The sequence below is a fragment of the Acomys minous genome, assembly GCF_964271855.1.
Source record: "Acomys minous genome assembly, chromosome: 16".
In the NCBI taxonomy this organism is placed as follows: domain Eukaryota; kingdom Metazoa; phylum Chordata; class Mammalia; order Rodentia; family Muridae; genus Acomys; species Acomys minous.
The window spans coordinates 44,545,885-44,572,960 of NC_140498.1; the positions used below are offsets into that span (position 1 = coordinate 44,545,885).

General features: G+C 45.8%; 1 protein-coding gene across 29 annotated transcripts in view; it reads left to right on the forward strand.

Annotated features, from left to right (window-relative positions):
• The window catches only part of RBFOX1 (RNA binding fox-1 homolog 1), a 2,117,065-nt gene that overhangs the window by 1,168,502 nt on the left and 921,487 nt on the right, over positions 1–27,076 (forward strand). For all 29 annotated transcript variants that reach the window (XM_084764427.1, XM_084764407.1, XM_084764449.1 and 26 more), the window contains one exon: positions 14,647–14,694. In XM_084764427.1, coding sequence (XP_084620553.1) covers positions 14,647–14,694 — 48 coding nt within the window. The remainder of the gene's footprint in view (positions 1–14,646; positions 14,695–27,076) is intronic.

Here is a 27,076-nt window from a genome sequence, read left to right on the forward strand (position 1 = left end):
CATCTTTCTTGTGCTTATGTGAGAATGAGATGATAGATTGTGCGGAATGAATTATTGCAGAAACTCGTTGCACTTGGACCAACATAGGTGGGTGCACATCTGTCTCCCTTACTTTATTTTCCAGTGAGGGCTCCGTCATTTCCATGATTGGGTCCTTGATTCACCTTGGGCATCTGAATTTCGCAGCCCATGTATTGAAACTTACGTGTTTTTGTGATTAAAAAAAAAACAAAGGAAACACTGTGATTTGTTTCTAACACATCGGCTTGTATCTCCATATTGTGAAAGTTAGGAAATGGAATCGAGGAAATGGGGCCATTCTGTGGGTTTTGTTCGTGTGTTTGTGGTGTGTGCGGCTTTTAGGTACGTGAGCGGGAAGGGCAGTGTTTGACGCCAGGTGCCGTTCTCTGTTGTTCTCCATCGTATTTTACGTCATTTCTTAAATTAGAATACGAGGCATTGTTTGCAGTTTTGAACAAAGTATGTGTTGGTAGATCATCTCTCCCCTCCATCTCTCCATCCCCTGTGTACTGTGGGACCAGGACTTTGGCTCCCGTGACCACAGGGTCTACCATGGGACCTGGACTTTGGTTTCACCGTAGCCTTTGAGACAGAGTCTCTCATTGACCCTGGAGCTTGCTGTGTGAGCTAACCTGGCTGGCCATGGACTTATGGGGACCCTCCGTCTCACTTCATCCCATCCCAGCCCACTGCTAAGCATACCCATCACCTTCCCAATGACAGGCTTTCCACATACATACTGGGGATCTCAGCTCGGGTCCTCATGTCCGAGGAGCAAGCGATTTGCCTATGGAGGCATCCTCCAGGCCTGCAATCACTTTTATTATACAAGTTTACTTAATGTTAATCTGTCCTCTGGCAAACATTCTGCAAGTGGTGCTATGCACTCCAGAGTACAGAATATGGAGAGAAAGTGACCATTGCCAGCTCCACATCTGTCCTTGTTTACTGCGAGCAGGGTGGACAGATGTAATGGTGGCCTTATCAACCACACCTACTGCTTAAGAATAGACCATGAAATTCACATTCCTGCCATGAAGGATTGGTGATAGGATCTTACGGAAAATGCTGCTACTCCTTTCCTTCTTAGAAGTAAAGCAATAAGCCAAGGGTCCAAGGGGCAGAAACTATTACCTCCTAAGAAATTAGGGCCTAAGTCTATGGTCTAAGAGACCACCACAGGTATTGGTTTGCAAGGACAGTGGTAGCACCTACCAGGAGTTACTTCTTAGAGACCAGTGCTCAGCTCAGAATACTCAACAGGAAGTCTAAGCATACAAATTTCTTCTTTTTAAAAGTCCTTTGCACCAGCACAATTGACCTTCAGCTGTTTGCTTCCTTTTTAATTGGCATAAATCTTACCCTGACAGTTGGGTGTCTCTCCGGCATGTCTAATTCCTAAGAGGAAATTAAATATTGAATTAAATGGTTTTGCTGAGTCCTTGTAGCCTTGGGCTCTCACCAGGCAGTTGGTTCAGTGGGTGTTGAGTTAGAAGCCCCGTCAGCATCACTTCAGAAGACAATGACATCGTTTTAGAAACTGCATCTGATGTTGCCTCCACCGATCCATTTAACAGACTGAATTGCAATGGTTCGGAGGAATTAAAGAAGTCTTATACATCTTACTTAAGTTGAAATGTCATGATAGAATCGTTTTAGGAGGTGGGGGATGGGGAGATGGCTTAGTGGGGGATCTTGCTGTGTAAACTTGGGAACTTGATTTTTGAGTACCCAGCAACTTCATTAAAAGCACCATTGGCCTTGTGAACCTGTAACTCAGGAGGTATAGTGGAGGTATGGAGGCAAAGGGATGACAAGGGATAAGACATGATAGGGAAATGAGACAGTAGCATCTCTGGGGGTTGCTACCTAACTGCCAGCCTAGTGTCAGGTTGAGTGAGCAGCTGTATCTCAAGGGAACGAGATAGAGAGCAATATGAGCAGAACGCCTGTCATCCCCCTCTGGACTCAGAAAGTACAAGTGTGGGAGTGCGCACCTGCACAAACATGTGCATGCACCTCATACTTGTAAATTCATTGATATGCATCAGAATACGTACTGAATATACACTCAGAATAGAAATTGCAATTATGACAATGAACACAGAGCAGCCCTAACTGCCTGACACTTTGTCATGCTTTATCTCGCTAAGGCCCATGGCTGCCGTGGGGCTTGGTCTATCATTCACTGTTTCTGGACTGTGAAAAGTGAGGTTCCACCACGCAAATCAAGTGGTGAAGGCAGGCAGTGAAGCAATGCTGGCCTTGCTCCCAGGGTTTCTCTCTTGAGGATTTTGATCCACACACAGAGGGGAGACTAAACTGCACCCTCCTGCTACCGGATAGAGTTCTTTCCTCATCTCTGTGCTCACAAATGTTTCTTGTACCAGGTTTCCTCAAGAGGTTGGTAGGCTCTGTTTCCCCCATGCATGTGAGCGCTTCCTGTAGCCAACATAAGCAGTGACCACACGATAACGGCTTTCAATTGTAGGAGACCCATGCCTGGGACCTAGGAGAGGATTGAAGAAGCTCCCTACTCCTGCTTCTCCTGTGATTAGCTTGAACTAGGGCATCACACCAAGTCGGTAACCATTCCTGTGTAGCCTTCCCTTGAGTTGTCTCAGAGCAAAGACCTGACTTCAGTGGTACCAGGAGAGGGAGACACAGCCCCACGCTGCCACCTGCAGCAGCCGGAGGAGGTCATTTTAGAGACCTGATGCGATGTGAGAGTCTGAACTTGGCCACAGGGAAGAATCTCAGGGTGAGTTGGTGTGAGAAGATCTGGGCTTTATTAAGGAAAAATATTAACATAGATTTAAGCATGTGTGTGAGGGAAGGGACTGGAGAATGGCAGTGGGCTTAGAGTCACAAAGCCACCCCAGTTCCTGGTGGCCGTGTATCAGGTTTTTGTGGCCTTTGAGGAGATCCTGCTCTCAGGCTTTTACGGAATTACTTTTCTTTCTCTTTTAGCAAATGAAGTCATAGTGTGGCCTCTAAGGGTCGCCGGACAGGATTGCAAGCTACAGAGATGAAGACACATCAATAGCAGTTGAAGGAATCTTACCCACATACAACTGTGAATGAATCCAAGGCCACGCCCTTTCACTGCTCAGCATCATTAGGCAGGAAGAGGAGGTGGGGATATTGTAAGAGCCACAGATAATGGAGGACAACTGGGAGTTCTTGCACACACAAACCTTTTTGGAGATTGTAGTTACGTAAGGTTAAGCCAGTCACCGTGACAGCGTGGTTAGAGGAGGGGCTTATGAAGCCCCACCCCTATTTTAGGATTGGCTTCTCAGGGAGAGAAAGTCAGGTTTCTTCCTGATAGGATGGCTACCCATGATCCAATAGGTAGTCCTACACCTATGCGTGTCTGGGCAGCATGAAGTGGGCTCAGTGGGTGACAAGAAGACATGAAATTGGGAGGGTGATATGGTAGTGGGTGGTCTGAGAAAAGTTGGGGTTTGGATATGATAAACATATATTGTATACGTGTGCAAAGTACTCGAGGAATAAATCAAATATACATTTAACAAGTCAAGGCACATTTTGACTAGGAGTCAGGCTCGCAGTGTTTGAGATTCTCAGAAAGTTACGGGCTTACAATGGAGGCAAGTCACACAGGCTCAGAGTTCAGTCATGGCTTATTGCTTCCTTGGGGTTCTCAGTCAGAGTTTCTCTCTGGGGTTCAAGACATACACCTTCACCACACCCACCTTTCATAGCAGATTTTGCTAGTTGTTTGCGTCAATATTCTTAAACCCAGCCTGGGAAAGACATCAAGCAGGTTTCAGAGAGAGGAGCCTCTTTCCCTTTCCATGTTCCCTTTAAGTTTCTCCTTAACCCATTGGGGTGAACACTCAGTGGTGGCTCAGACAAGAAAACCGTAAAGCTTCCCCACACTCTCACATTGGGAGAGGTAGGCGTCTTCATGTGGGGAGGTGGGCGTCTTCACGTGGAGAGGTGGGCGTCTTCACGTGGAGAGGTGGGCGTCTTCATGTGGGGAGGTGGGCGTCTTCATGTGGGGAGGTAGGCGTCTTCACGTGGAGAGGTGAGCGCCTTCACGTGGTGAGGTGGGCGTCTTCATATTGGAGAGGTGGGCGTCTTCATGTGGGAGGTGGGCATGTTCACATAGTTATGGCAGGCATCTTCACACGAGGAGAGGTGGTTACCTTTTCAGAGGGGACCTGCTTGTCTAATGAGCCCTGTCTGGCTGGGTGTAAAGCTACCCTCCCCTTCTCCATCATCAGTCTGTTTCTGAGTCAAATGCACTAAACTTCAATTTGGTAATTGCATCTTCAGATCCTTTAATGAAGGTGTTTATCAACATATAAATAATTGCTGGGTAATTTTGTATTTGCCAACTGCATCCTGCTGGAAGGGTAGGGGCACCCTACACGCTCTTGTAGAAGTCTGGAATGTCAAGGGCAGCCGCTCAGAGCAGTCTCCCAACCCCAAGTCACCGGCATTCACTCTGTACCTTGCTTCCCTTACCTCAGTGCTTCTACAGCTATATTAACTCATTTTTGGGATTCTGTGACAGTGATAGGAGAATGCATGGGTGGTACCTGCTGGGAACATGGAGTGAAGTCACTCACCCCAGTGATTTCTTTTCTCCTCTGGATAATATCCCCCTTGAACCTGCTCTCCACATGCACACGCTGCTGAGGACATCTCTCTGTATTTTGTGCTTCTGTGTGTGTATGTGTGTCTGTGCATGTGCACACATTCATGTGTGTGTGTCATTGTATGAATATATCTATGCCCATGTGCATGTGAATATGCATATATTGCACATGTGCACGAATATGTGTGTTTGTGTGTGCACCTGTGAGCATTTATGTGGGGGAGTGTGTGACTTTGTATATATGGAGGTATAACTTGTGATAGTCATTTCTCTTCATCTACAATTGAGTCCTAGCCCAGGTTACAAGACTAGGCACAAGTCAGTCTTTACCTGTTGACTCATCTCATGGGCTTCACCTTTGTTATTTGGACAATGGCCGCACCAACCAGGATAAAAGGGCTGGCCAGGGAGTTTCTCTGTCTCTGCTTTGCCTCCTTATCCTTCATGATTACAAGTGTACAGGAGCCATTGTATCCAGCATCTTAAGTGGAATCTGAGGAATCGAACTCAAGTCCTTGTGCTTGCAAGGCAAGCACTTCACAGAGTGGGTTATCATCCCAGCCCCTCCTCCCTACTTTTGTGGCTGATCATGCAATTAATCCCCATTCGTAGGGGAGGAGTGGGGATCATCCCAGTGGCTAAAATCTAAAGTGAAAAGCAGACCATCGTAGACCCCACACTAAGAGTGCCATGTGCCTAGAGTGCCCTTTGGAGCCTGCAGCCTTTGAGAGGGTGTAGGGAAATGCTGGGGCCTGGTACAGAAGAAAGGAGATAGGTCTGAGCTGGCCTTCCTAGGTCCTGGTATTATTTTGTTGCTGTTCAGCACATGGACTCCTGGAGAGAGTTGGCAACTAACAGCCTTCAAGATGTATTCTTAAAAGCTGTGTTGGAATCATTCACCTCCTGTAGAAACAAGTATGATTTACATCTAATCTGGGTAATTACTTTTACAGTTAATTAAAAGCACTCTCATTAAGCCCCTGCTGTGGCATCAATGCATAGCTTTTATTTGCTAAAGGACCCCGGGTTTGAGCTCACCTTCCTCACGGCGCTCCTGCCCAAGAGCGGCTGCCTCTGAGAGACGACCAGGTCCATTGTGCTAAACCATCAGCCTCCACCTTAGCTGAGGCCCTCTCCCTCACCCCACTCCCACACAGGCTCAGTCTGTGCACACAGCTGAAGTTGACAGCACTGGAGCCCTGCTACCAAAATCTTGGGATAAAGCCAGCCACATGGTTCCAGTGAGGTCGGTGTGCAGCCTGCACGGAGAGAAGGCAGGATCAACATCTTGCCTGCTTTGTTTTCAGAATCGCTTTGTTTGTGGGAAGCCTTTGTGGTCCTCTGCTTCCTCAGCTTCTCTTTTTCTTCCAAAGGAAAGTATCCTTTCTCAAAGAAATGCTCCTGAAACCCTGCTGATATTCCTATGGCCACGTATAGGGCCAGGGTGCGGGCAGTTGAATCCATTTCTGTTAGATTTTAATAAGTTGGTATGCTAGCACATGATATTAGGTGACATGACTCTCAGTGATCTTCACTTTTAGACCAGAATCCTAGCCCTTCCCTTTTTACAACGAGGTCACCCTTAGTAAGCTAAACTTTGGTAAATACATACTAATATAATGTGTCTTCAAACCATCTCATTTTGGGGAAGTACGTAATGTTTACTAATTAAAACTGTAGTTATTGGAGACTCCAGTTTTGAGGGAACGGATAGATTGTTATTTCAGGAAGTTTATAGCTTAGAGGATCCGTGCCTTTATGTTGCTCGACATTTTTTTGATAGTTTTTCCAAAGTTCCCTGCTGCCATCTGCTGGCCAGATGTGATATTGTATGTGCTAAACAAATTTGAATGGAACCGTCTAAGGAAATGCCTAGAACACATTATGTTCTTCTTCAAGGTTTCAAATAAGTGTCCTGACATGAATCCTGACATTTCAGATGAGTGGATTCAGACGCTGAAGCATAAGGCTGAAAAGCATGATTTAATCCGTTTACCATCTCTCCTCCTTGAACGTGCAGTTTGTCAGAACCCTCATCTACACAGGGATGTGTGTCTCCTTCCAAGGCGTGCCCTAAACCACCAATGCCAAACCTCAAGGTAACTGTGTTTTCCTACCCTACAAATGAGACACAGTAAGAGGTGGCCACTAGTAATCAAGTAATTATAACATGTCATTTTTTTTCCCCTACCAATCTGGTTTTGCCACTGTTTTGAGTGAACTGAGATACCACAGTGACAAGGGGATGAGCTGATGAGAGGGGACTAATGGGCATCCCACAATGGCACCTGCCTTCTGTCTGTAGGTATTTCACACCTCTGTTGAGCCGGGGGAACTGGAATGATGGCATGAATTCACACGGAAGAAGGACTTCGGAACTCTCATCCTTTCTTCTCTCTGCCTGGTTTTGAGACAGAGTCTCTGGTATCAGACTGAGGCTGCCTTTGGAGCCACTGTGTAATGGAAGGCGACCTTGCACTTCCGGTACTCCTGCATCTATCTCCTAAGATTACAGGTGCGCTCCGCCATACCAGGCTTATGCAGTGTTGGGGACTGACCTGAGGGGTTCCTCTCTTCCAGGCAGGCATTCTACAGACTGAGCAACATCCACAGGGCCAGACTTGAGGAGAATTAGAAAACTGCTTTCCAAAGGGTGATTGACTTTAGGTTCTTGGGCGGAACACCCAAACTCAATGGCCTTCTCTGGCATGGGCTGTAAGACGCATCATGGAGAGCCACCAACTATCTGAGGGTATGAGGTCCCTTCCTCGTTCTCCTTGAAACTCAGTTTTAACATCAACGAAATGGGAAAGCTGAGCTATCTATGGCCTCTTAGATGTAGTTCGTTTCTGTAATCTGCGTTGGAAAGGAAAACAAATAACAAAACCCACCACCACCACCAACAACAACAAAACAATCTCCAAAACAAAATTGGAGTTGCATAAAATCTCCAAGAGGTTCTCAGTCTCAGCTTCTAAACTCATATGCATTGACCTATTTCTTCATTTATTTATCTGTTCATTGAGAATGGATATGAGCATGTTGCCTAGGCTGGCTTTTAACTTGTGATCCTCCTGTCTCCATGTTATAGGAATGATAGATGAATCCCACCACTGTCACAAGCCCATTACATATACACGCAAATATCTACATATGCTCTCTATGTGTATGTCTATGCACATATGCATATGTATTATGCATGTGTGTATACATATACATGGAGAGAGAGAGAGAGAGAGAGAGAGAGAGAGAGAGAGAGAGAGAGAGAGAGAGAACACCTTACTTGTGTCAGGTATATGGTTTTTCATGGAGAGAGAGAGAGAGAGAGAGAGAGAGAGAGAGAGAGAGAGAGAGAATACCTTACTCGTGTCAGGTATATGGTTTTTCATGGAGACATATCCAAAGCCCTTCATGAGCTTGTTTTAAATTGAGGAATAATTATTGTTTTCAGGGCAGTAGGAAAGGCCAGCCTGTGGGCAATCAGAAAGATGTGCACATGTAGGCAGACGCAGCCCTAGCACTGCCTTGGGGTTCCATGGCCTCTGCACTCCTATGCATGGCCATGTGGGAATGGAATTTTCCTTAATGCTCCAGTCCCCCCACGATGCCACTCACCTTCAGCTCAAGATGGAAGTGATGCTTTCTTGGGTTCCCTCCTCAGGAGAAAGGCTGGTGAAGAAGGTGAGATTTGGGGCTTTGCCAGGTGAAGCCTTGTGTCCTGCCACACTCAGTGGGCATGACTTCAGCACGCACCATGTCACTTGTCTTTACCACGATGCCCTCCATGAATCATCAGAAACAGGACAAGGGCACTGTCCCTGGTTTTGATGACCTCATCTTAGTTCTCAGGTCGAGAGTGAGCAGCCAGCTCTTGTCTTTCTGTTGCACCTTCCAGAACAGATGACTGATGGCGTCAGTTCAGCAGCATCCGGTCTGCACCCAGGGCCCATCTTCCATGGTCCTGCGATCCCTGCTCAGACAGCATACCTTCTCCCTGCCTGTGACCCTTCAGCCACACTGTTCCTTAGTGGTCAGCCACTTGAAACTCTGTTTTAATTTTTCACAATTACTGTGACCAATGACTACAGATGCCTTTAATCAATAGCAATGCCTTCTGACTCAGTTGTGAATGCCGTGAGTCTGAGGTAAAGGTGTGGGCGGGGCCATGCTCCTACTGAAGTCACATGCTTTGGCTGAGGGCAACATCACTCCAGTATCAGCCTGTCTTGGAGTGGCCAGCCACTTCTCTCATCAAAATGACACAGAAACTTTCTGTCATGAGCTCATTCACACCTGCACACAGCCTGTCACCAAATTCTCTCATCTTCATGGAATTCAGTGGTTTGGGCATGGGCATGCAACCATGCTCAGGCCCTTCCTTCTGCTTGCTTTGAGACATCTGGTGTTTCAGTGGTGGCTTCTTTAAAATTTATTCTTGGGGGAATTTATGTCCCAGCCCTTCAGAGCTGGGAATGATGCATACAGATGACCCAGGATCATCCTGGCCCCACCCAGTGGCCAGAAATATCTCTTGCCTACAAAACGCCTTAGAAATAGCCAACATACAAGGCACAGAAGTAAAGAAACCTATCTTGGGAAGAGGGGAGAGGAAACACACCCCACTGGACAACCAATCCCAGTGGGTCATGGTATCTGAGATCTGGAAGAGCACTTTAAGAAACGCTAAAAAGCTGGGTCTCAGCTCTTCTTATGGAACCGGGATTCATAAAGGTTATGAGAAGAAGCCAATGTTGGGCTCACAAATACCAAGACTCCCTTACAGGAAGGCAACCATGTCTTCCAAACAAGGAGGTGGCCACTGTCACTTTTACCTAAGAGGGGTTAGCCTCAGCCCTTCTTTTTGAAAAGTGTGTGTGTGTGTGTGTGTGTGTGTGTGTGTGTGTGTGTGTGTGTGTTCATGCTTTTGCATGCACAGTCACCTGTATGTGCAAAGGTCACCATTAGTTGTCCACCTTAGTTGCTCGCCATCTTGTTTTTTGAGTTGGGACCGTTAACTGAACCCAGAGCTCATCAATTCCGCTAGATGAGTGGATCACCTGTAGTTCTCCTTTCTCTGTCCCTGTGATGTTGGGATAACAAACACACAACTCCACACCTGGCTCTTTTACACAGTTCCTGGGATCAACTTGAGGTCTTTAGGCCAGCATGATAGGCACCGACTGAGCTGACTCCATGCCCCAGGCAGCCTGTTTTTGTAGAGGCCCCACTATGGTATAACCAACCCTAAACATAAACACACTTGGGGTGGGGGGAGGCTCACACTCTCTGCTGAGTCTCATCTGTGGCCAGCACCTTGCGTCCTCACTGGAGGCAGTCCAGCTGTCCGCTTCAGGAAGCCGATGTGCTGCTCTTGCAGGAAAATTGATTGCTTGACAATGAGTACAAGCCTTTAGATTCATACTTAATACTTAAGTCATTGAGCTATTTTCCAAGCGAAGTTATCAAGTAGGGCTGGAGTACTTATGCAACGACTTGGGTTCAGAAAAGGTCACCTCGGAACCCATCCCGGAGACGCCCGCTCTGTGCAGAGTGATCTGAACAATAATTTGTTCGCGCCCAAAGTGACATTTTTCCAATTTGAGCCCAACGTTGTTCAGAAGCGAACGCCATCCCCTGGGGCGCCTTCGGTGTGGATCTGAGGTGCATGACAAACCAACAATATCATCTAAATAAAAAATCCAGCCTAGGTTTAGTAAATTAATCCTGACAAGAATAAATTGGATAATCTAAGACAAGCGGCAGGGTTTCATCCTACCAGGCGGCGGTTTCCCTCTTCCCTCCGTCACTCAGGTGGGCTCTCCATAGCATATTAAAAACAAAAGCCTGCCTTGGGTTCATTGATTTTATCAGTTTATTGATTAGCACCTTGCCACTTCTTCGGGGGTCAGCAGAACCTGACCTTTCATTTCTAAGCTGAAATTTTTCCACTATGGAGAAGTGGAGTAGTCCTTGCTTCACTTGATCAGAGAGAGTCAAAGCAGAGAGGGCCCCTGGTCTTCCCTGCTGTGCCACCAGGTGGCTTCTAAACTTTAATCTGTGGTGCCGGTGGTTAAAGCAACAACAGCAACAAGTCACCTCAGTCCTACCCATTCCAAGCAGGCACTCAGCCACAAGCTACATCTTTCTTTCTCTTTGATTTGCTTTTATTTATTTTTTTAAAGTCTCACTTTCAAAAGATTGCCCAAGCTGACCATGATCCTCTTCCCTCAGCCTTCCCAGTGGCCCGGATGACAGGCAAGCATCACCCAGGCCTGCCCCCTCCTGGCCCAGCTCCCCATGCAAGTTCCCAGGGTGAAGGCATTCCTTGTCTCTTCTCCACAGCTCAGTTCATCTTGAGCTTTTGTTCTGTGACAGGTGGACTCTGGGTGAGCTCCTGAGCACCAAGCATTTGCCAGCCCAGCATCAGAGCCTACAGCTCTTAAATCAGGAGTGTTGTGTGTGAAGAAGGGAAGGAGGTGCCTGGTGCCAATGTGTCCCACATTCTGGGATGTCCCCATTTTATAGCTTGTCCCTCCGGAAAGGGACAACAGATCTTCTGGAGGCTCTTCTGTTTGGGATATATTTTAAAAATCTTTTTGAAGCAGGTTCTTATTAGCTCAGGCTAACCTCAAGCTGTCGGTTTTGTGGAGGATGGCCTAGAACTCTCGATCCTCTTCTTTCCACCTCTTGCATGCTGGGATTACAGACATCCATCACTAGGCACTGTACATGTGGTACTGGGGATTGAAGACGGGGATTCCTACATGTCCGGCAAGTACCCTACAAACTGACCTACATCCCCAGCCATGGGGGCTCTTCTTGTACTGACCTTATTGAATCAGACCTCACTCTCAGGGACTTGATTTACCCGGAATTCTTCCCTCAAAGGCTTCTTCTCGCTGTAAGAACATACCAAGACTTAGCAAACATGGGGACCCATCAGGGGAGGAGCATCTGTTCTGGCTACAGATGGTTATGTTGTGGATTCTGAACTCAGGCCACTGGGATGAGGCCTAAGTCCTGGCGTGTTCTTGTTCACAGATTTTTTTTCATGATGCTGAATAGCTGCAGGGTAGGTCCATGCTAGGAACCCAGCTCCTATAACACCATGCTGCAGAGAACAGACTTGGGATTCTAAATGGGAGCACTATGTGCCAGTGTCCATACAGATGCTCCATGGCGGACAGAGGGCTGATGCTGAGGCTGGAGAAGCCCAAACAAGACCCCAAATCCACCCACAGCAAGATGCATGCCAGGACAGCTTCTAAAACAGCCATGAGCTCTCAGCCCAGAGTTCTGTACTCAAATTTTCTATGCCTCCTTATTTATTTATATCCACGAATGCTATATGTGTATGTTTATCAGGTATAGCATAGATATTTGAAAGAGCGTATACTCAGTAACTCTAACTCAGTCCCATGTGCCTCACAAAGAGCCTTGTGGTGACCATCATGAAAGTCTCCACTCGTGACAGCTGTCAGCGCCTCGGCTCGTTATAAACTGTCGCCACCACATTGTACAGGGGTCTCCCAAACCCACTCTTCCATCTCATTAAAACTGTACCATTAGGTTGGCAGACACCCAGCTACTATTACTCTGGCTGTCTTTGGTTAGCCACCTTTGCCTGTCTTCTTATATTTGAGACCTTAGTTTCCCATGGTGATGTTTTTCTGTCCCAAAAGTTTTTCGCTTCACTTAGCACAAGTCCTCCTCAGGGATTCACAGTCCCTTTGTTTTTACTAGCTGCAAAGTATCAACTGTGTGTGTGTGTGTGTGTGTGTGTGTGTGTGTGTGTGTGTGCGTGCGTGCATCATGTTTTCATCACCTATCTTCTGCTTCACACTTAGTTTGTTTCCACAGCTTAGCACCAGAGTATTGTTTCAATAAATTTGGAAGTCCGGGTGTGCTTTGAACCTACTGATTCCATTTCATTTCACAAACATTGAAACATGAAAAATAGTTATATACGGTTTCCCTTTCCTCCTTTCTTTCTTTTTTTCAAATGTGTATGTGTGTGGTATGCATATGAATGTGCGGAGGCCCAGGCAGACAGTAGGGTTTCCCTTTGTTCTTCTGCAGTGTATTCATTGAGGTAGGGGCTCTCAGTCGAGGCCAGAGCTTGGTAGTGTAGGCTAGTCGAGCTGGCCAGTGATATCCAGGGAAGCCCTAGCTCCATCCTCTGAGCCCTGGATTTACAGGACTATCCAGACTTTTCATGGATTTGGGGATCTGATTTGAGGTGCTAAGGCTTGCTAGAGCCACCTTCTAAACCCTACATTCCTCTACCTCCCCTTTCTTCCTTTCTTCCTCCCTCTGTCCTGCCCTCCATCATTTCTCTCTTCCTTTCTTTCTTCCTCCCTTCCTCCCTCCCTTTCTTCCTCCCTTCCTACCTCCCTTCTGTCCTTCCTTCCTCCCTTCCTCCCTTTTTCCCTTATTTCCTTTCTCCCTTCCTTCCTTCCTCCCTCCCTCTTTCCCTTCCTTCCTTACTTCCTTCCTCCCTCCCTTCCTTCCGGAACCTATGTAATCTTCCTGAGGACTTTTCTATTTTCTTCCTGGCCCCAGAACATGAATATTGTGAAGTCAGAGTCTCCCCTGTGTTTAGTACATTATTGGGCCTTTTGTGCCTAGAATTTGGCCTAATATCAATGGGTACTAAATATCCCTGTTTTGGATTTTTATACTTGTTCATTTATTTCATGTGTGTGTGTGTGGAGGGGGCAAGTACATGCCACTGAATACCTGTAGAGGTTAGAGGGCAGCTTACTGGAATTGGATCTCTCCTTCCATTAGGTGTGTCCTGGTGATTGAATAAGTTACTCTGGCTTGACTACAGGTGTCTTTACCTAATTATTCATCTTTTGGACCATGAATCTTTTACATAAATTAATTAATTTTATATTTTCTTGTATGAATATGTCTTCCTGTATATCTAGCAAGTTGCTTAAAATTAGAAACCATGATTTTCACCTTTGTATTAAACAAACAGCAATGGAAACAAAACCAAATAGATGTAGGAATGCAATAAATATAGCTGACTAGATGGCATCTGGGTGAAGGGTGGATAGGTAAATGAACGAATGGTTAAGTGGATAGATGGATGGATGGGTGGATGGATAGATAGATGGGCAGGCAGACAGACAGATAGATGGGCAGGCAGACAGACAGATAGATGGGCAGGCAGACAGACAGATAGATGGGCAGGTAGAAGGGTGGGTGGATGGATGGGAAAATGAATGGACTGGTAGATGAATAGATAAATGGGCCAACGAATGCATGGGGGTATCTATGTGTGGATATAGATGCATGAATAAGTAGATGGCCAGGCAGACATACTTACAGATACACGTGTATGTGGGTAACTGGATAGATGCAGAGATGGGAAGAGAGATTGAACAAGTGGTGGGATGGCTCAGTGGGCAGCTGGGTTGAGGGATGGATGCGTATAGGCCGACTGATGGCTGGACGAGTAGGTAGATGGGCAGCTGGGTAGGTGGGTGGGTGGGTAGATGCACTGATTGTTGGAAGAATGAACATATAGGCGGATGGACAGACTGATGAGAACAAAAATGGCTGAATGAGCAAAAAAGATTGCATGGTGATGGCTTGTGTTGAATCCAGACATATTTGCATATGACAAATGCAGAAGGGTACATTAAATCAACTGAAAAATGTTCCTTCTCCTACAAATAATGGTACGAGCGGAAGGGAGAGATCATGTTAATGGCCCTCGGTCTGTCTTTGCTGGCCTCTGACCTGTAGCATTCAGGTTCACCCTTCATCTGCATGTCGTTAAGCTTCTTTACAAGGCTCACATGCCTCGAATGCAAACACCACCATGTCCACCTCCAGAAACCACCGTAAAGTGCAATGACTCGAGAAAGAGCTGGCGCGAGAGTGAGCCTTTATTAATAATAAAGGACACCTCACCAGCACCACAGAACGTCCTCCAAGTACCTGCCTGACTCCCGTCTTTCTCCCTCTCTCTCCTCCTCCAGGATATCGAAGCCGGCTGCAATAACTGCGTGGAAACAGAGGACAGAAAGGTAAGTCAATATATTTTATCTTTCTGGTTTCAAGGACAGTAGGGATGTTGTAGTTGCAACCCAGGAGTTTCAGGTGCACCTCACCAGACTGTGCTTTGGAGGTGACTTGTGTGTTGACATTTCGAGGCGGACACAGCTTAAAATGTCCACCATTTTGTCCCTCGCAGTCTGCATTGTTTTTGATGGCTACAGTGAGGAGTGGGTGATGTGGTTAGACTGGACCAAACTGTGTTTCTGTGGTTTTATTGTACTATCCTTCTGTTCAGAAAGAAATGACTTATTGATGCTTCATGTCTTAATGTAAATCAGTGTGGTTGGTGTTTGATGGTATCATATGGTATGTATCATACATTGTATAACATTACATACATTACATGTGTCATGGAATAGATGATGTCTGGCTTCCCAGGGCATATCTCCATGTCTCTGAATCATGTGTATTTACTTGAAAGACAGCTTACCTTAATTTCTTCCAGGACCCATCCACATGAGCAGTGACTTCCTGTTTGAAATGGGAGACCTTTGGAAGGTTACTTTGCACACAGATGAGTTTCCCGCCCAGTTAATTTGTTTATAAGCTTCGGTGTGGATGCCCTTAGGAGAAGCAACTGTCAGATCACTGTTCTTTGATATTCTCAGCCTCTCTTTATTAGTAAAAGCCCACAGATATTTCTGTGGCAAAGCACAAGCAAATATGTAGAGACATAGAGTTTCACTATTAACGGAATAGAGCCAAAGAAGTTAAGCATGCAAGAACATGGGACTTGGGCCTCTTGGCCACTCCTGACCCTGTGGGTTTAGGAAGATGCTTTTTTTTTTTCAGTAGTACCATTGTAACTCCACATGGTCATTGTCTCAAGGCAAGGCTTTGAACAGTGATTTCATGATGGCCAGGGCATCTGCTGATTAATGTGGCAGGTCACCCCACAGAGCAGGACTTGCTGGCAAATGTAAATCAGTCAGCTGTATAGTTTTATGGAGCGATGATCACAGCAACTCATGATTACACGCAGTTTTGTTTAGGCTGAATTCTGCTCCCGTGTTTATGTTGAAGTATCACATGTGCAGTAAAGGCATTCTAGTAAGCACACGAGGATCCTATAGATGGGACACAAGACATTGACACTTGTATGCCATGCACACTCATAGACTCCCTGTACCAGCTTGTTCTGTTCCAGCCACTGAGCTCATATCACAGTGCTCAGAAAGCTGGCTCCCTTGGCTATTTCCAGAATTCAGGATGCTCTGCTTTTCCTTGAAACTTTTATAATGTCCACAAGCATACTTATATCACTTTCTGATTGAGTTTGAAAGATTCCACAGCAATAGGTGCTGAAGGAATAACTTCAGCTCTGTCATTAACAAAACAGATGAGCTGCATCATGTTCTGGGATTTCCACGCTACTTAGGCTCTGTTCCACCTGCCCTTACTGTCTGTGGCCTGCCCATCCGCCACCAACACCGGGCCCTATGACTTTTCCATGATGCAGTTACTGGCAGAGGAACTTGTACAGGGCCATTCTCTGTGTAGCTTCCATTCTTCTGGAGAAGGGGGAAAACACACACACACACACACACACACACACACACACACACACACACACACACACACACATTTTATCCTTGACTTATGTTGAGCATGTTAAATAAAACATTTCCAGAAGGGTTTCCACTTGTTCCCTGAGATTGAGCTGACAAGACTGATTCACAACTAAACCCAGCAGTTGTAGCAGGGAGTGATGAGCCTTCCTGGTGTGCATGGACAGAAGAGCCTGCTCAGACTGTTTCCCTGGCTAAGGATGCTCTCTCTCTCTCTCTCTCTCTCTCTCTCTCTCTCTCTCTCTCTCTCTCTCTCTCTCTCTCTCTCTCTCTCCTCTCTCCTCTCTTTCATGGAGTTCTTTCCCTTCATGGAAAAGTGTTTATCAAAAATCTAAGCATCCCAGAGGGGAAGCCCCTCCAGCCTCCTCAGAAGATCACATGTTCTGTGGTCCCTCTGCTGGAGACACAGCCTGCAACCACGGAGGGTGGTGGTAGTGGTGGTGGTGGTGGTGGTGGCTGCTGTAGCTCCTGGAGTGTGTGTCATTTGCATCTAAGATTGCGCCCAGTCCTTCTGTGACTCTGATGTATAATTTGTTACCATGATTTATAAATGTGAAGAGATGGGCCTTCTTTTGGTGTGTGCACGTGCCCCCGTGTCCCTTTCTGTGCAACCTAAATGCTTCAGGAAAGATTGGTAATTTGATAAAGTGGAACTAAATGACAAGAGATGACAGAGGTGCCACAAAAATAAGTAAACCTGCCATAGACGCAATGGCCCCTGGGCCCTGTGTAGAGTTTTACAACTGCTGATTGTTCTGGGGGGGAGACTTGTCTCAAGCTAGACAGCTGTTAGTGGACAAAGCTGGTGACCACCCCCCACTTCATTTCCAGGACCTGGCAGCATCCAAGAATCACTTTGATTTTCTTTTCCTTTTTGTGTTTTTAGAACTAATCATCCTCTGCTTTCTCTCTCCCCACATGTTCTGTATGAGTAGAGAGTTCTGGCTCTCCATCCTCACCTCTACTATATACATGACTGCACATCTTACTGATAGAAAAATATTCCTTTAAATATCAATAATTCAGTATGGGTCCTTCCTGGGTGCCCTCTTCTGCCCACCCCTCTCTCTTTCTTGATAATGTCTTATGTAGCCCAGACTGGCCTCAAACTCACTGTGTTGCGTGGGATAGCCTTGAACATCTGCTTCTCCTGCCTCTGCCTCTGATGTGCTTGAATTGCAGACCTATGCCACCATGGCCAAATAATGTGGTGCTGGGGAATCCAGTTCAGGACTTTGCATTCCACACAAGCGCCCTACCAAATGAGCCACACCCTGAGCACTTCCTCTCCCAGTTTCAAGCCTTGCTTTGTTCCACTTTTCTAGACAGTGGTGCTCACTTGGAAATGAGTCCCTGTCCTGTTGCATCCTGGGATGGATGATTGGGGGGACCATGATAGTCTGCACCCAGTCAAAGCTCCCTGGGAGATGCTTTTATTTTTAAATTTTTATTATATATATACTCTCTGTCTCTGTCTCTCTCTCTCTCAGATACACACACACACACACACACACACACACACACACACACACACACGTGCAGTTACACATATGGGGTCAGAAGTCAACTTTTAGGAGTTGGTTCTCTACTTTCACCATCCCAAAGTCTTAGGCTATCAGTCTTGGTGGCCCCCAGAGGAGAGCAGGAAGGCACTCCTTTTCCATCCTGTTTGCCTGTATCTTGGCTTGGCTGCCTGGTTTCTTTGGGGGGCAGCAGAAAGCACACTATTACTTGGAAAGCTTCACCTTGTTGTTGATGGGAAATTTCATTGTGGATACCCACATCTGGTCTTATTTTCTTCCTTGCAAGTTAGTAAGGCTCCTGAATCTGTACTCACATCAAAATGGGGTTCTTCTGGCTCTTTTGATCTTCTGGAAGATGCCATCAGAAAATATTATGGGCACGTTGGAGTGTGGTACTCTGCTACTTGATACTGGGGCATGGATAATGGCTCCCCAAAGGTGAATGCCACAGAACTAATGTGGCTTCAGCAAAGGTGATGGGAGGTAACCCATCACACTTCATTCCTGTCTAGCTGTGTACAGCGGCACCAGCATGACATCACAGCCCCGAGTTTCCGCTCCAGGAACTGAGACATTTGAATTCATTTTTACCTGTGGTGTAAAATCCATCTGAATTTCCAACGATGATGAGGCCAGTGATTCTGGTGATGAGCACAGAGGCTGGTGCATCAGTCAGGGAGAGTGTCAGGAGAAGACAAGAGCCCATTTGTCAAAGGCTGTAAACACAGGCAGGGCTCCCACTTCTCACTTATCTCCTGGCCTGGGGCAGCTAAATAGCTTCAGATCTGCCAGGAAATTGTGCAGAAGGGTTTGAGTGGCTCTGAAAGTTACAGTTCAGGGTTTCTTTGTGTGGGCTTGAAGGCGTGATGGTTAGAAAGCTTCGTCAACCTGTGGGGCCCCTAACTATGGGAGTAAGGGCTGTCTCTGACTCTGTTGCCTGACTCTGGATCCCTTTCCCCTAGCTGGGCTCCTTTGTCAGGGTTCAGTGCAAGAGGATGTGCTTAGTCCTACTGCAACTTGAGGTTCCAGGCTGGGTTAGTACCCATTGGGGGCCTCACGTTCTCTGAGAAGAAGAAGAAGAAGAAGAAGAAGAAGAAGAAGAAGAAGAAGAAGAAGAGGAGGAGGAGGAGGAGGAGGAGGAGGAGGAGGAGGAGGAGGAGGAAGAGGAGGAGGAGGAGGAGGAGTGGGAACGGGGGAGGAGGGCGTGAGGGCAGGACTGGGAGGAGAGGAGGGAGGGGGCTGGGATCAGGCTGCAAAATGATGGAAGGAAGGAAGGAAGGAAGGAAGGAAGGAAGGAAAGAAGGAAGGAAAAGGCTGACTTGCTCTGCTTAGCGTTGCCCGCTGAGGATATATCTTTAGCCAGCATTTGTTCTGGGTGAGAGATGAGTCATCTTGAACAACCACATCCACAAGTATGGAGTGTCCATCCCTCATTCCTGTCCCACAGTGGAAGTAGATCAGAGCCCCAGGACGAAGATGTCTGAGTCTTAACTCATGCTGGGGGTGCTTTTTGTTGACGCAGTGGTCTGTGAGTCATCCATGCCCTATTACTAATCACTCACTCATTCTCCATGAGTAACCCCGATAAGCCCATTGCTTCACCATGTTGGATTTCAGTCAAATTATTCATGTCATCTGTCATTGGATTCTATCTAGGTTGAGAAGATGTTTGTCTACATCATCCCACAAAAAGCCACACAACAGGTGATATCCCAGACTGGATACAAAGATATGGTGGGCAACATGGCACAGGAATAGTGGCCCTAAGAACCAGGCCTCGGGAGAAAGTGGAAAACAGGGCTTGAGCTTGAAGATGAGACAGAAAGTAGGCCAGGTCAGCCTAATGAGGCTCAATAAACAGGAATTTATTGCACAGAATACAATCCTTGTCATGTGGGATCTGGTAAAGTCTTGAAGAGGAATCTGAGGCTTAAACACATTCTTGTAGCCATAGGATCTCTGTGCATTTGCTGCCTCTGCTTGTTCTGGTCTTTTGTCAGCTCATTTGCCATCTTGCTGTATACGTCCGAGGAGATGCCCTCCTGGCCTCTGTGTTCCTTGGCTCTTCTGATCCTTCACATTTTGTATTGCAGGCTAGTTCTCTAGGGTTGTGACCTGTCCTCAGCCACCATTGCTGTCCCCTATGGCCCAACTGTGAATGGCTGCAGCCTGCTCTTTGCCTCAATTTGAAATGACCCTTGACACAGCATCTTGTGGATCCCAGGCTGGCTTTGAACTCACGATGGAGCCAAAGACAGCCCAGACCTCCTTCCCCTCCTGTGTCTATCTCTTTAATGCTCAAATTACAAACACGTGCCATCATTCCTGGTTTATGTAGAACTGCATATCTAACCCAGGATTTCAGGTATGCTAAGCATAGCCACATACATGTCCACAAGCTGATCCTCACCACCAGCCCCTTGAATGATTTTCCTTAAGAGGCGAAAACAGATAATAACAGCAACGTCTAGTTGATATTTGCAGGATGACAGGGCCTTGTAGGCCATACAGTTATGTTCCTGAATGAGACAAGAAATGGAAAGGGATTAGTGAACATGCCTCAGAGCCCTCAGAGGGTGAGGGGAGAGATGACTCTCATCCTGGGTAGTGTTCCATTGACTTCCAACCACTGGACTGTGCTTCCTATTACACAATCCTGTTGGGAAAGAATGTAAAGCAAACACGGTGTGCACCACGCAGGAGTTCCCTCTTCCTAGCATGTGAGTAGCTTCCACATACTAGAGTCTTCACAGAGGCTCCCAACAGAGCAGAAACAACTGGGGCCAATCCAAAACAACACTCCATGATGCCTCCCTGGACTCAGCTTCCTCTAATTCTCTCATGCCAAGGTCTTCTCTCATGCCTTAACACATAGCCACTTGAGGCTCTCTGGGGTGGATGGTCCCTGTTGGATGTTGCCTTTTCTGCCTGTCTGGGAGTTAGTTTCATAGACTGGAGCACCCCCATATGGGATGCCTTTCTGTGTTGCCCTCTTATATGCTACCTGTGTGTTAAGTCTTAACCTTGAAAAAGGAGATATTAGGTGAGCATCTCTCATGTGCTTTAGGAAGATGTGAGGATGTGGGGCTCTAGGGAGAGGGAAACAGGTGAACATGATGGAACTTCTAGAGTGGGTTATGGTGCCAAGTTAAATTAGTCTCTGATGGGCCAGCAACCCAAGTGTCAGATGATGAGGGAATGCTGGGCATGCTCTGCCAGTCCAGATGTACCCTAGAGTGCCCAGTGGGGGAGTGTGGAGTGGGGTGTCAGACACATACTCTTCTTGACCTTGAATGTGGCTGTGGGAAGCCAGTCCACATGACTGGGTTATAGCAGAATAACTGTTAGCTTAGCTCAGGTTCCTAAATGGCAAGGATTAAACTCCAAGCCTGGCAGCTTGCTGGCTGTTTAATTCCTTGAGTGCCAATGAGAACATGGAAAATGGAGAAGAGACGTCTTCTGTGGTCAGTCACCAAGGGATTGGTGCACTGACATACTTGAGGCTTTGGCCCTTCTGGCTGGGTGTTGGACTGCGTTCTCTGAGTTCAAATTGCCTTATTAGTTTATTATGTTTTGTTGGATTTTTGAGACAGCATTTCTGTGCAGCTGTAACTGGTCTGAAACTTTTTATTGTCGCCCAGGCTGGCTTGGGACTCAAGACCCTCTTCTCCCATGCTTCAGAGTACCTAGGATTGCAAGTATGCACCACGGCCCAGCTTATTCCCACAATGCTTTCCTTCTGCTTTTTAACATTGACTCAATGTGTTACCCCTCTCACGAGACCAGAGAAGGTACATCGGGGACCTGTTAGTAAACAGCAAAGTAAATAACAAAGCTCCACAATACCCCAATTCCAGAGTTACTGAGAATTCAGACATCATTTAGATTTTCCAGTCTGGATAAGGGCTGTGCAAAGAGGGTTGCTAAGTATAGATTGCAGTGGATTCTATCCAGATTGGTTGTAGTCTTGCTAGAATGCCCCTGCTGATAAGAGCATGACCAAATGCATTATCAGTTAGTGATGCCTGCAGAAGGTGTGTGTGTGTGTGTGTGTGTGTGTGTGTGTGTGTGTGTGTGTGTGTGTGTAAGGGGCAGTGGTTTATGTGTTACATATAAATAAGTTCTTTGCCAGAACTAAAGTGCAATTGATTAATGATATCTTCAGAACATAAAGGAATTGGAGTAGCAATATATGTGCTAAGTATTTTTTTTTTAAACAAGAATGAACTTGTGTTTGATTAGAGATGCCTGCACAGAATGAAGAGATGCGAGCAGCAGTACATGTGCTATGTATAGACGACTCCTGTCACCAAACCTGTCAGCCTAACACTGAAACAAATCCAAATGCCCTGTGCTTTATCCCAAGGTAGAGCAGAAGACTCATCTTCATATGTCCACCCTTTGGAGCATGCCTGCTTTTCTTATTACAGTAAGATTTGCACCCCACCAAAGCACTAAGGCTTTCATGGATAATGCATGGCTTACAGCAAATCTCACAAATACGACCCTTCTATCAAGTATCCTTGCATGGACTCTGGAGAAGCCTGCTCAACTGATTCCATTGTGGTGATTAGCAGTCGGATCTCAGCCTCAGATAAGCAGGGCTATGTTTTGATCCCTTAATTTTAAAAGCATGATTTGTCTTCTCTCCACAATTACATATTAACTGGGGCTGAGTTGCGTGCATTTTAATACCATTAATTACAGCTATTGCTTTCATTTGTCATTTATTTTGCTTAAGAGAAGCAAGGCTCTTCCTTTGTATAATTTTTAGTGATGCTTTCTTTCTCTAAACTCTGAATTAAAATGTATTTTAAAAATGCTTAATTAAGTGCAAGCTATTTTTTTTAGGACAGTTCTGTCATCTCTTCTTCTTAATAGGAAAAAAAAGGGGGGGCAGTTGCTTTTTACATGATGAACAGTGAGCGCTAATTAATTTTTCTCTCTCTTCTGTTGGTACATTTTATTATCCCAGTCTGGATGTATGATTGGGTGTCTTCATGTGTTAGACAGAAAGCACGGGCTGTCCAAATGTGATTTATGTTGTCCTGGCGCTTTTGCAGAGTTCAGCTGAATTTTTTTCTCCTGTTGATGAAGGTCAGAAACTCCTGAGATGATGCCATCCATCTCAGCAACTGGGTTGCTGAAATGATTTTTGATGGGACCTCGGGCAACATCAGCAAAACTTGGGGTGGCTGGGGGAGGTGTGCTACTAGATGACACATCTGTGCGCATGAGCACTTGCAGCACACACCTCTGAACTTCCTAGGGTGAGCTTGTAAAAATCAATTTACTAAGCCTTCTCTGTTGATATGCACTTGTTTTGTCATTTCCAGATTTCTGGGTGTATAGTTGCCAAATAAAAATCACTGTATACCTCAGGAATAAGCATATTATTTTGATATTCATATACATTGTGAAATAATTCTATAAGCTTTCTTATATGGCTCTCTCTCTCTCTCTTTCTTTCTCTCCCTCGCTCCCTCTCTTTCTCTGTCTCCCTGTCCCTCCCTCTTTATTCTTGCTATATTTCATGCTATGGAGTACAGGCTGGCCATGTATTTATAATCCTCCTGTCTCAGTCTCCCAAGGGCTTGAATTACAAGTAAATGGCCATGCTTAGCTTCTGTCTTCTTCCTTTCCGTGTGAAGGTGTTTGATAAGAACATTTAAAATTACATGTTTAGCAGATTTTCCGTTTTCTTTTGAAACTACGTTTTTTTTTCCTTTTGAAGTGAGAGGACATTCAAGAGAAAGGAGAAATAGAGAGAAAGAAGAAAAGAGGCCGACAGGGAGGGAAGGAATGAAGGGCCTTGGTTTATTTCTGACAGCATTTCACACAGGTGCATACCAGTTCCATGACTTCAGATGGCCACGGAACAAGGAGGGGATGGTTTGGAGACATGGGATACAGAAAGAAGGAGGAAGCAAGAAGCCTGAGCAATGTGGATTCAATCCAAGGATACCATGATAGGGGGCCATTGTCAGAAATCAGGAGGAGGCAAGGAAAACACAGGTCTGGTCTGCTGGTGCCCTGGTTTTAGACACTCAGGTTCTAGAATCTTAAGGAAATTCTGTGGACTGTAATCACGGCCATTTGTTGTAGCATGTCTGAGAAACTGATACATTCTCTAGTGGAACATAACAGCCTAGAAGATCAATCACAGACTTACCACAAGCACCCCCTCATGCATGCAATATGTGCACACATGTTCACATCACATGTGTACACACAGATGAATAGCATGAATATATACATAAACACAGCAAATGTATGAACCGCTTGTATACTCATATCCACACATCACACATGCACATATGTACACATAATATGTACACACATGTATGAACTTCTTGGCACACTCACATGTACAGTGTGTGCATTTACATGTACATACGACACACATGTGTTTCATACATGTTTCTGTTTCAACTTGACCATATTACAAAGGGCTGCGAGGACAGCTAAGGCTGCTTCTTATTCAAGTAGTGATGTTTGAGAATAGTACAGCAAGAGGGGGAAATTCTAGTTACTGGGCCCTTGGACAAAGGTCGGCCATGATTTGAAGGATCAAACACCATCTCACCTTCATACAGTGATAATTCCTATGACACAAGTTGGGCCATGAGTCCTGGTTCAAAGTAAACTCTTCACCATCAGTTGTAGTAGCATTTCAGAAATGTGCACAGGATAGTAAGGGCCCTGCTAAAAAGAGCCCTGGACCTTATCTAGCTATTAACCCATTTTTTTGCACATCACATATATGTGCACATATGCATCAAGACACACATGAGGACAAATGGCAAAAACCACACCATAAGGCATAAGGTGACTTTGGCTACTGAGTGATACAGTGGGTAGGTACCCAAGCTACACTCTACACTGAAGTTTGCTTGACCACAGACAGCAGATGGCCTATCACTCGCACAGGTGTTCCCCAAATGGAGGGCACCTCACACACTTTACGTTACTTAAAAGCCCTTCTGTACTACAGGGCTAATAGGCCAGTAGCAATGTGGACACTTTAAAAGATGTAGACAGAACTGATATGTTTCCATGGAGACTAGAATTTTTTAATTTTATTACTTTTTAGTTCAAAATGGACTTACTGCCCCCCAAAGGCATCTGACATCAAAGATCCAAAAGAGAAAGTTTTAAAGATCCAACATAAATTAAGAACTCCATACCACAAACATCAGGGAGCTGGAATTAAATAAAAATTAGGCCCCCAGCAGAGTAATGACCCACAAGTTCATTATATGTCCTAACCCTTTCAATCAAAGATCAAGTCTCATTAAAATTCTGGCTTTGATTAGGGAAAGTTTGGGCCACTCCAGTATTGGCTGGCTCTATCCATGGACAGACAGGCTGTGGGATCTTTGCTTCCTTTCCCTTGACTTGAAACATAGTGAGTTATTTATCTTGTGACATCATGACAAAAATGATTAATACAAGGGGACATTGGGCAAGAAATAGCAAAGATTTTATATGTCTACCAATGACTTTTACTCATTAAATGGTGGGTACTTGTCTGTGCAGGTGTGTGTGCATGTGTGTTGAGGCCAGACCTTGGCATTTAATTCCTTTCTCTAACATTCTTCGCCTAGTTGTTTTATACATATTTTTATTATAATTTATTTACATACATCTCTATTGTAATCCCTCACTCTTATCTTCCTATTCCCACCTTCCTTCTTTGTTCTGCCTTATTCCCCTCCCCTAGACCTCTGACCAGTGGGGTCCTGCTCCCCCACCATCCGACCACATCCTATCAGGTATCATCCTGCACAAATGGATGCACCTACCATGGCCATTGCAAGCAGAAAACCTAGACCCCCTGGTCAGGTGTAGCCAATGGACAGCTCATTCTCCACATGGAGAAGAGGAAGGGAGATCGGGAACTACCTTCACCTAGTTTTTTATATGGTTGTCTCATTGGCCTGGGGCTCAATGATTTGACTAGATCAGCTCACCAGCAAACCCCAGCGATCATCCTCTTTCCCCATCCCCAGTGAGGACCCCGAGGTTCAAGCCTCCACCACTGGCATTTTACATGGTATACAACAAGCATTGTACCAAGGGAACCAGCTCCCCAGCCTCTAGTCTGTTACAGCTGTAGAGAAGCATCTCCATGTGTTACTGGAGACCTTGAACATCAAATGACCAAACAGCACATCAGCCCCAGTGTGGATCAGGAGACACGTGACACCAGCCATGTGTTTTCCTCCAGGAAAGGCAAGAAGAAGAAAGGAAGCTCACTTTCCTGACATCTTTCCTTTTATCCTGTGCATTTTCACCCTGTGCTCTGTATAACAACTATTATACATGGACTGAGGACCCAAGTAGAATAAAAGGGGAGAAAGGAAAAGCCAGGTATATGCTAACACACTCTAGTCTCTGCTTGCCAGCTTGCTGTGAAATGGACAGCTACCCTTGCCTGGCATGCCCCCCAGTCTGTGAAGGACTAAACCCTCTGACACCGTGAGCTGAAACGAACCCTTTCTTCTTTAAGTTGTCTATGTGTTTTGGTCACAATGAGAAGCAATAGGTATATGATAGATGGTACTTAGATCTATGTTTTCACTTCTTCTTCTTCTTCTTCTTCTTCTTCTTCTTCTTCTTCTTCTTCTTCTTCTTCTTCTTCTTCTTCTTCTTCTTCTTCTTTGCCAATTAAAACAAAATTTAAAAAGTAACACAGCAAAAAACCAAAAGGGTACAAAAGGATCCCTAGAGGTTTTCTCATAACAAAAGAGTCTCTTATCTTTTGAGTCGAGATCACAGACTAGCTTCTCCCTTCATGATGCAGTTCTGAGAAATACTGCGTCTGAAGCACAAGACGAGTGGAATGGATGGGAGGAATCCTTTAAGCCTCTTGTACTTCCGAGCAGAGGTGCCGACGACTGGTGGAGAGCAGCTCTCTCGCCTCCCCAATCTGAGCCCTGGAAGTTAATCATCGCCCATGAATAGTTGATGGGGCTCAGTGTGTAGCTCATCCAGGAGGCCAGCTGAGTCCTGGTGGCCCAGCAGCTTACAGGGCTGGTTCCAAGTGAAATCCAAGTCTTACCCGCTGAAAGTGATTTGCCTGGTGCTACAGGCTGCATTGTGGAACACAACTGAATCATACAGTGAGCGCATAATCTCCTTTTCAAACCCTTTCCATCTCCCATGTGTCAGAGTGAACGGCTCTCTGTGTGTCGCTGTTGCGTCTCCAGCACCACCCTCGAGCTCGCTAATCTTTCTGAATAGAGAACCGAGCTTCC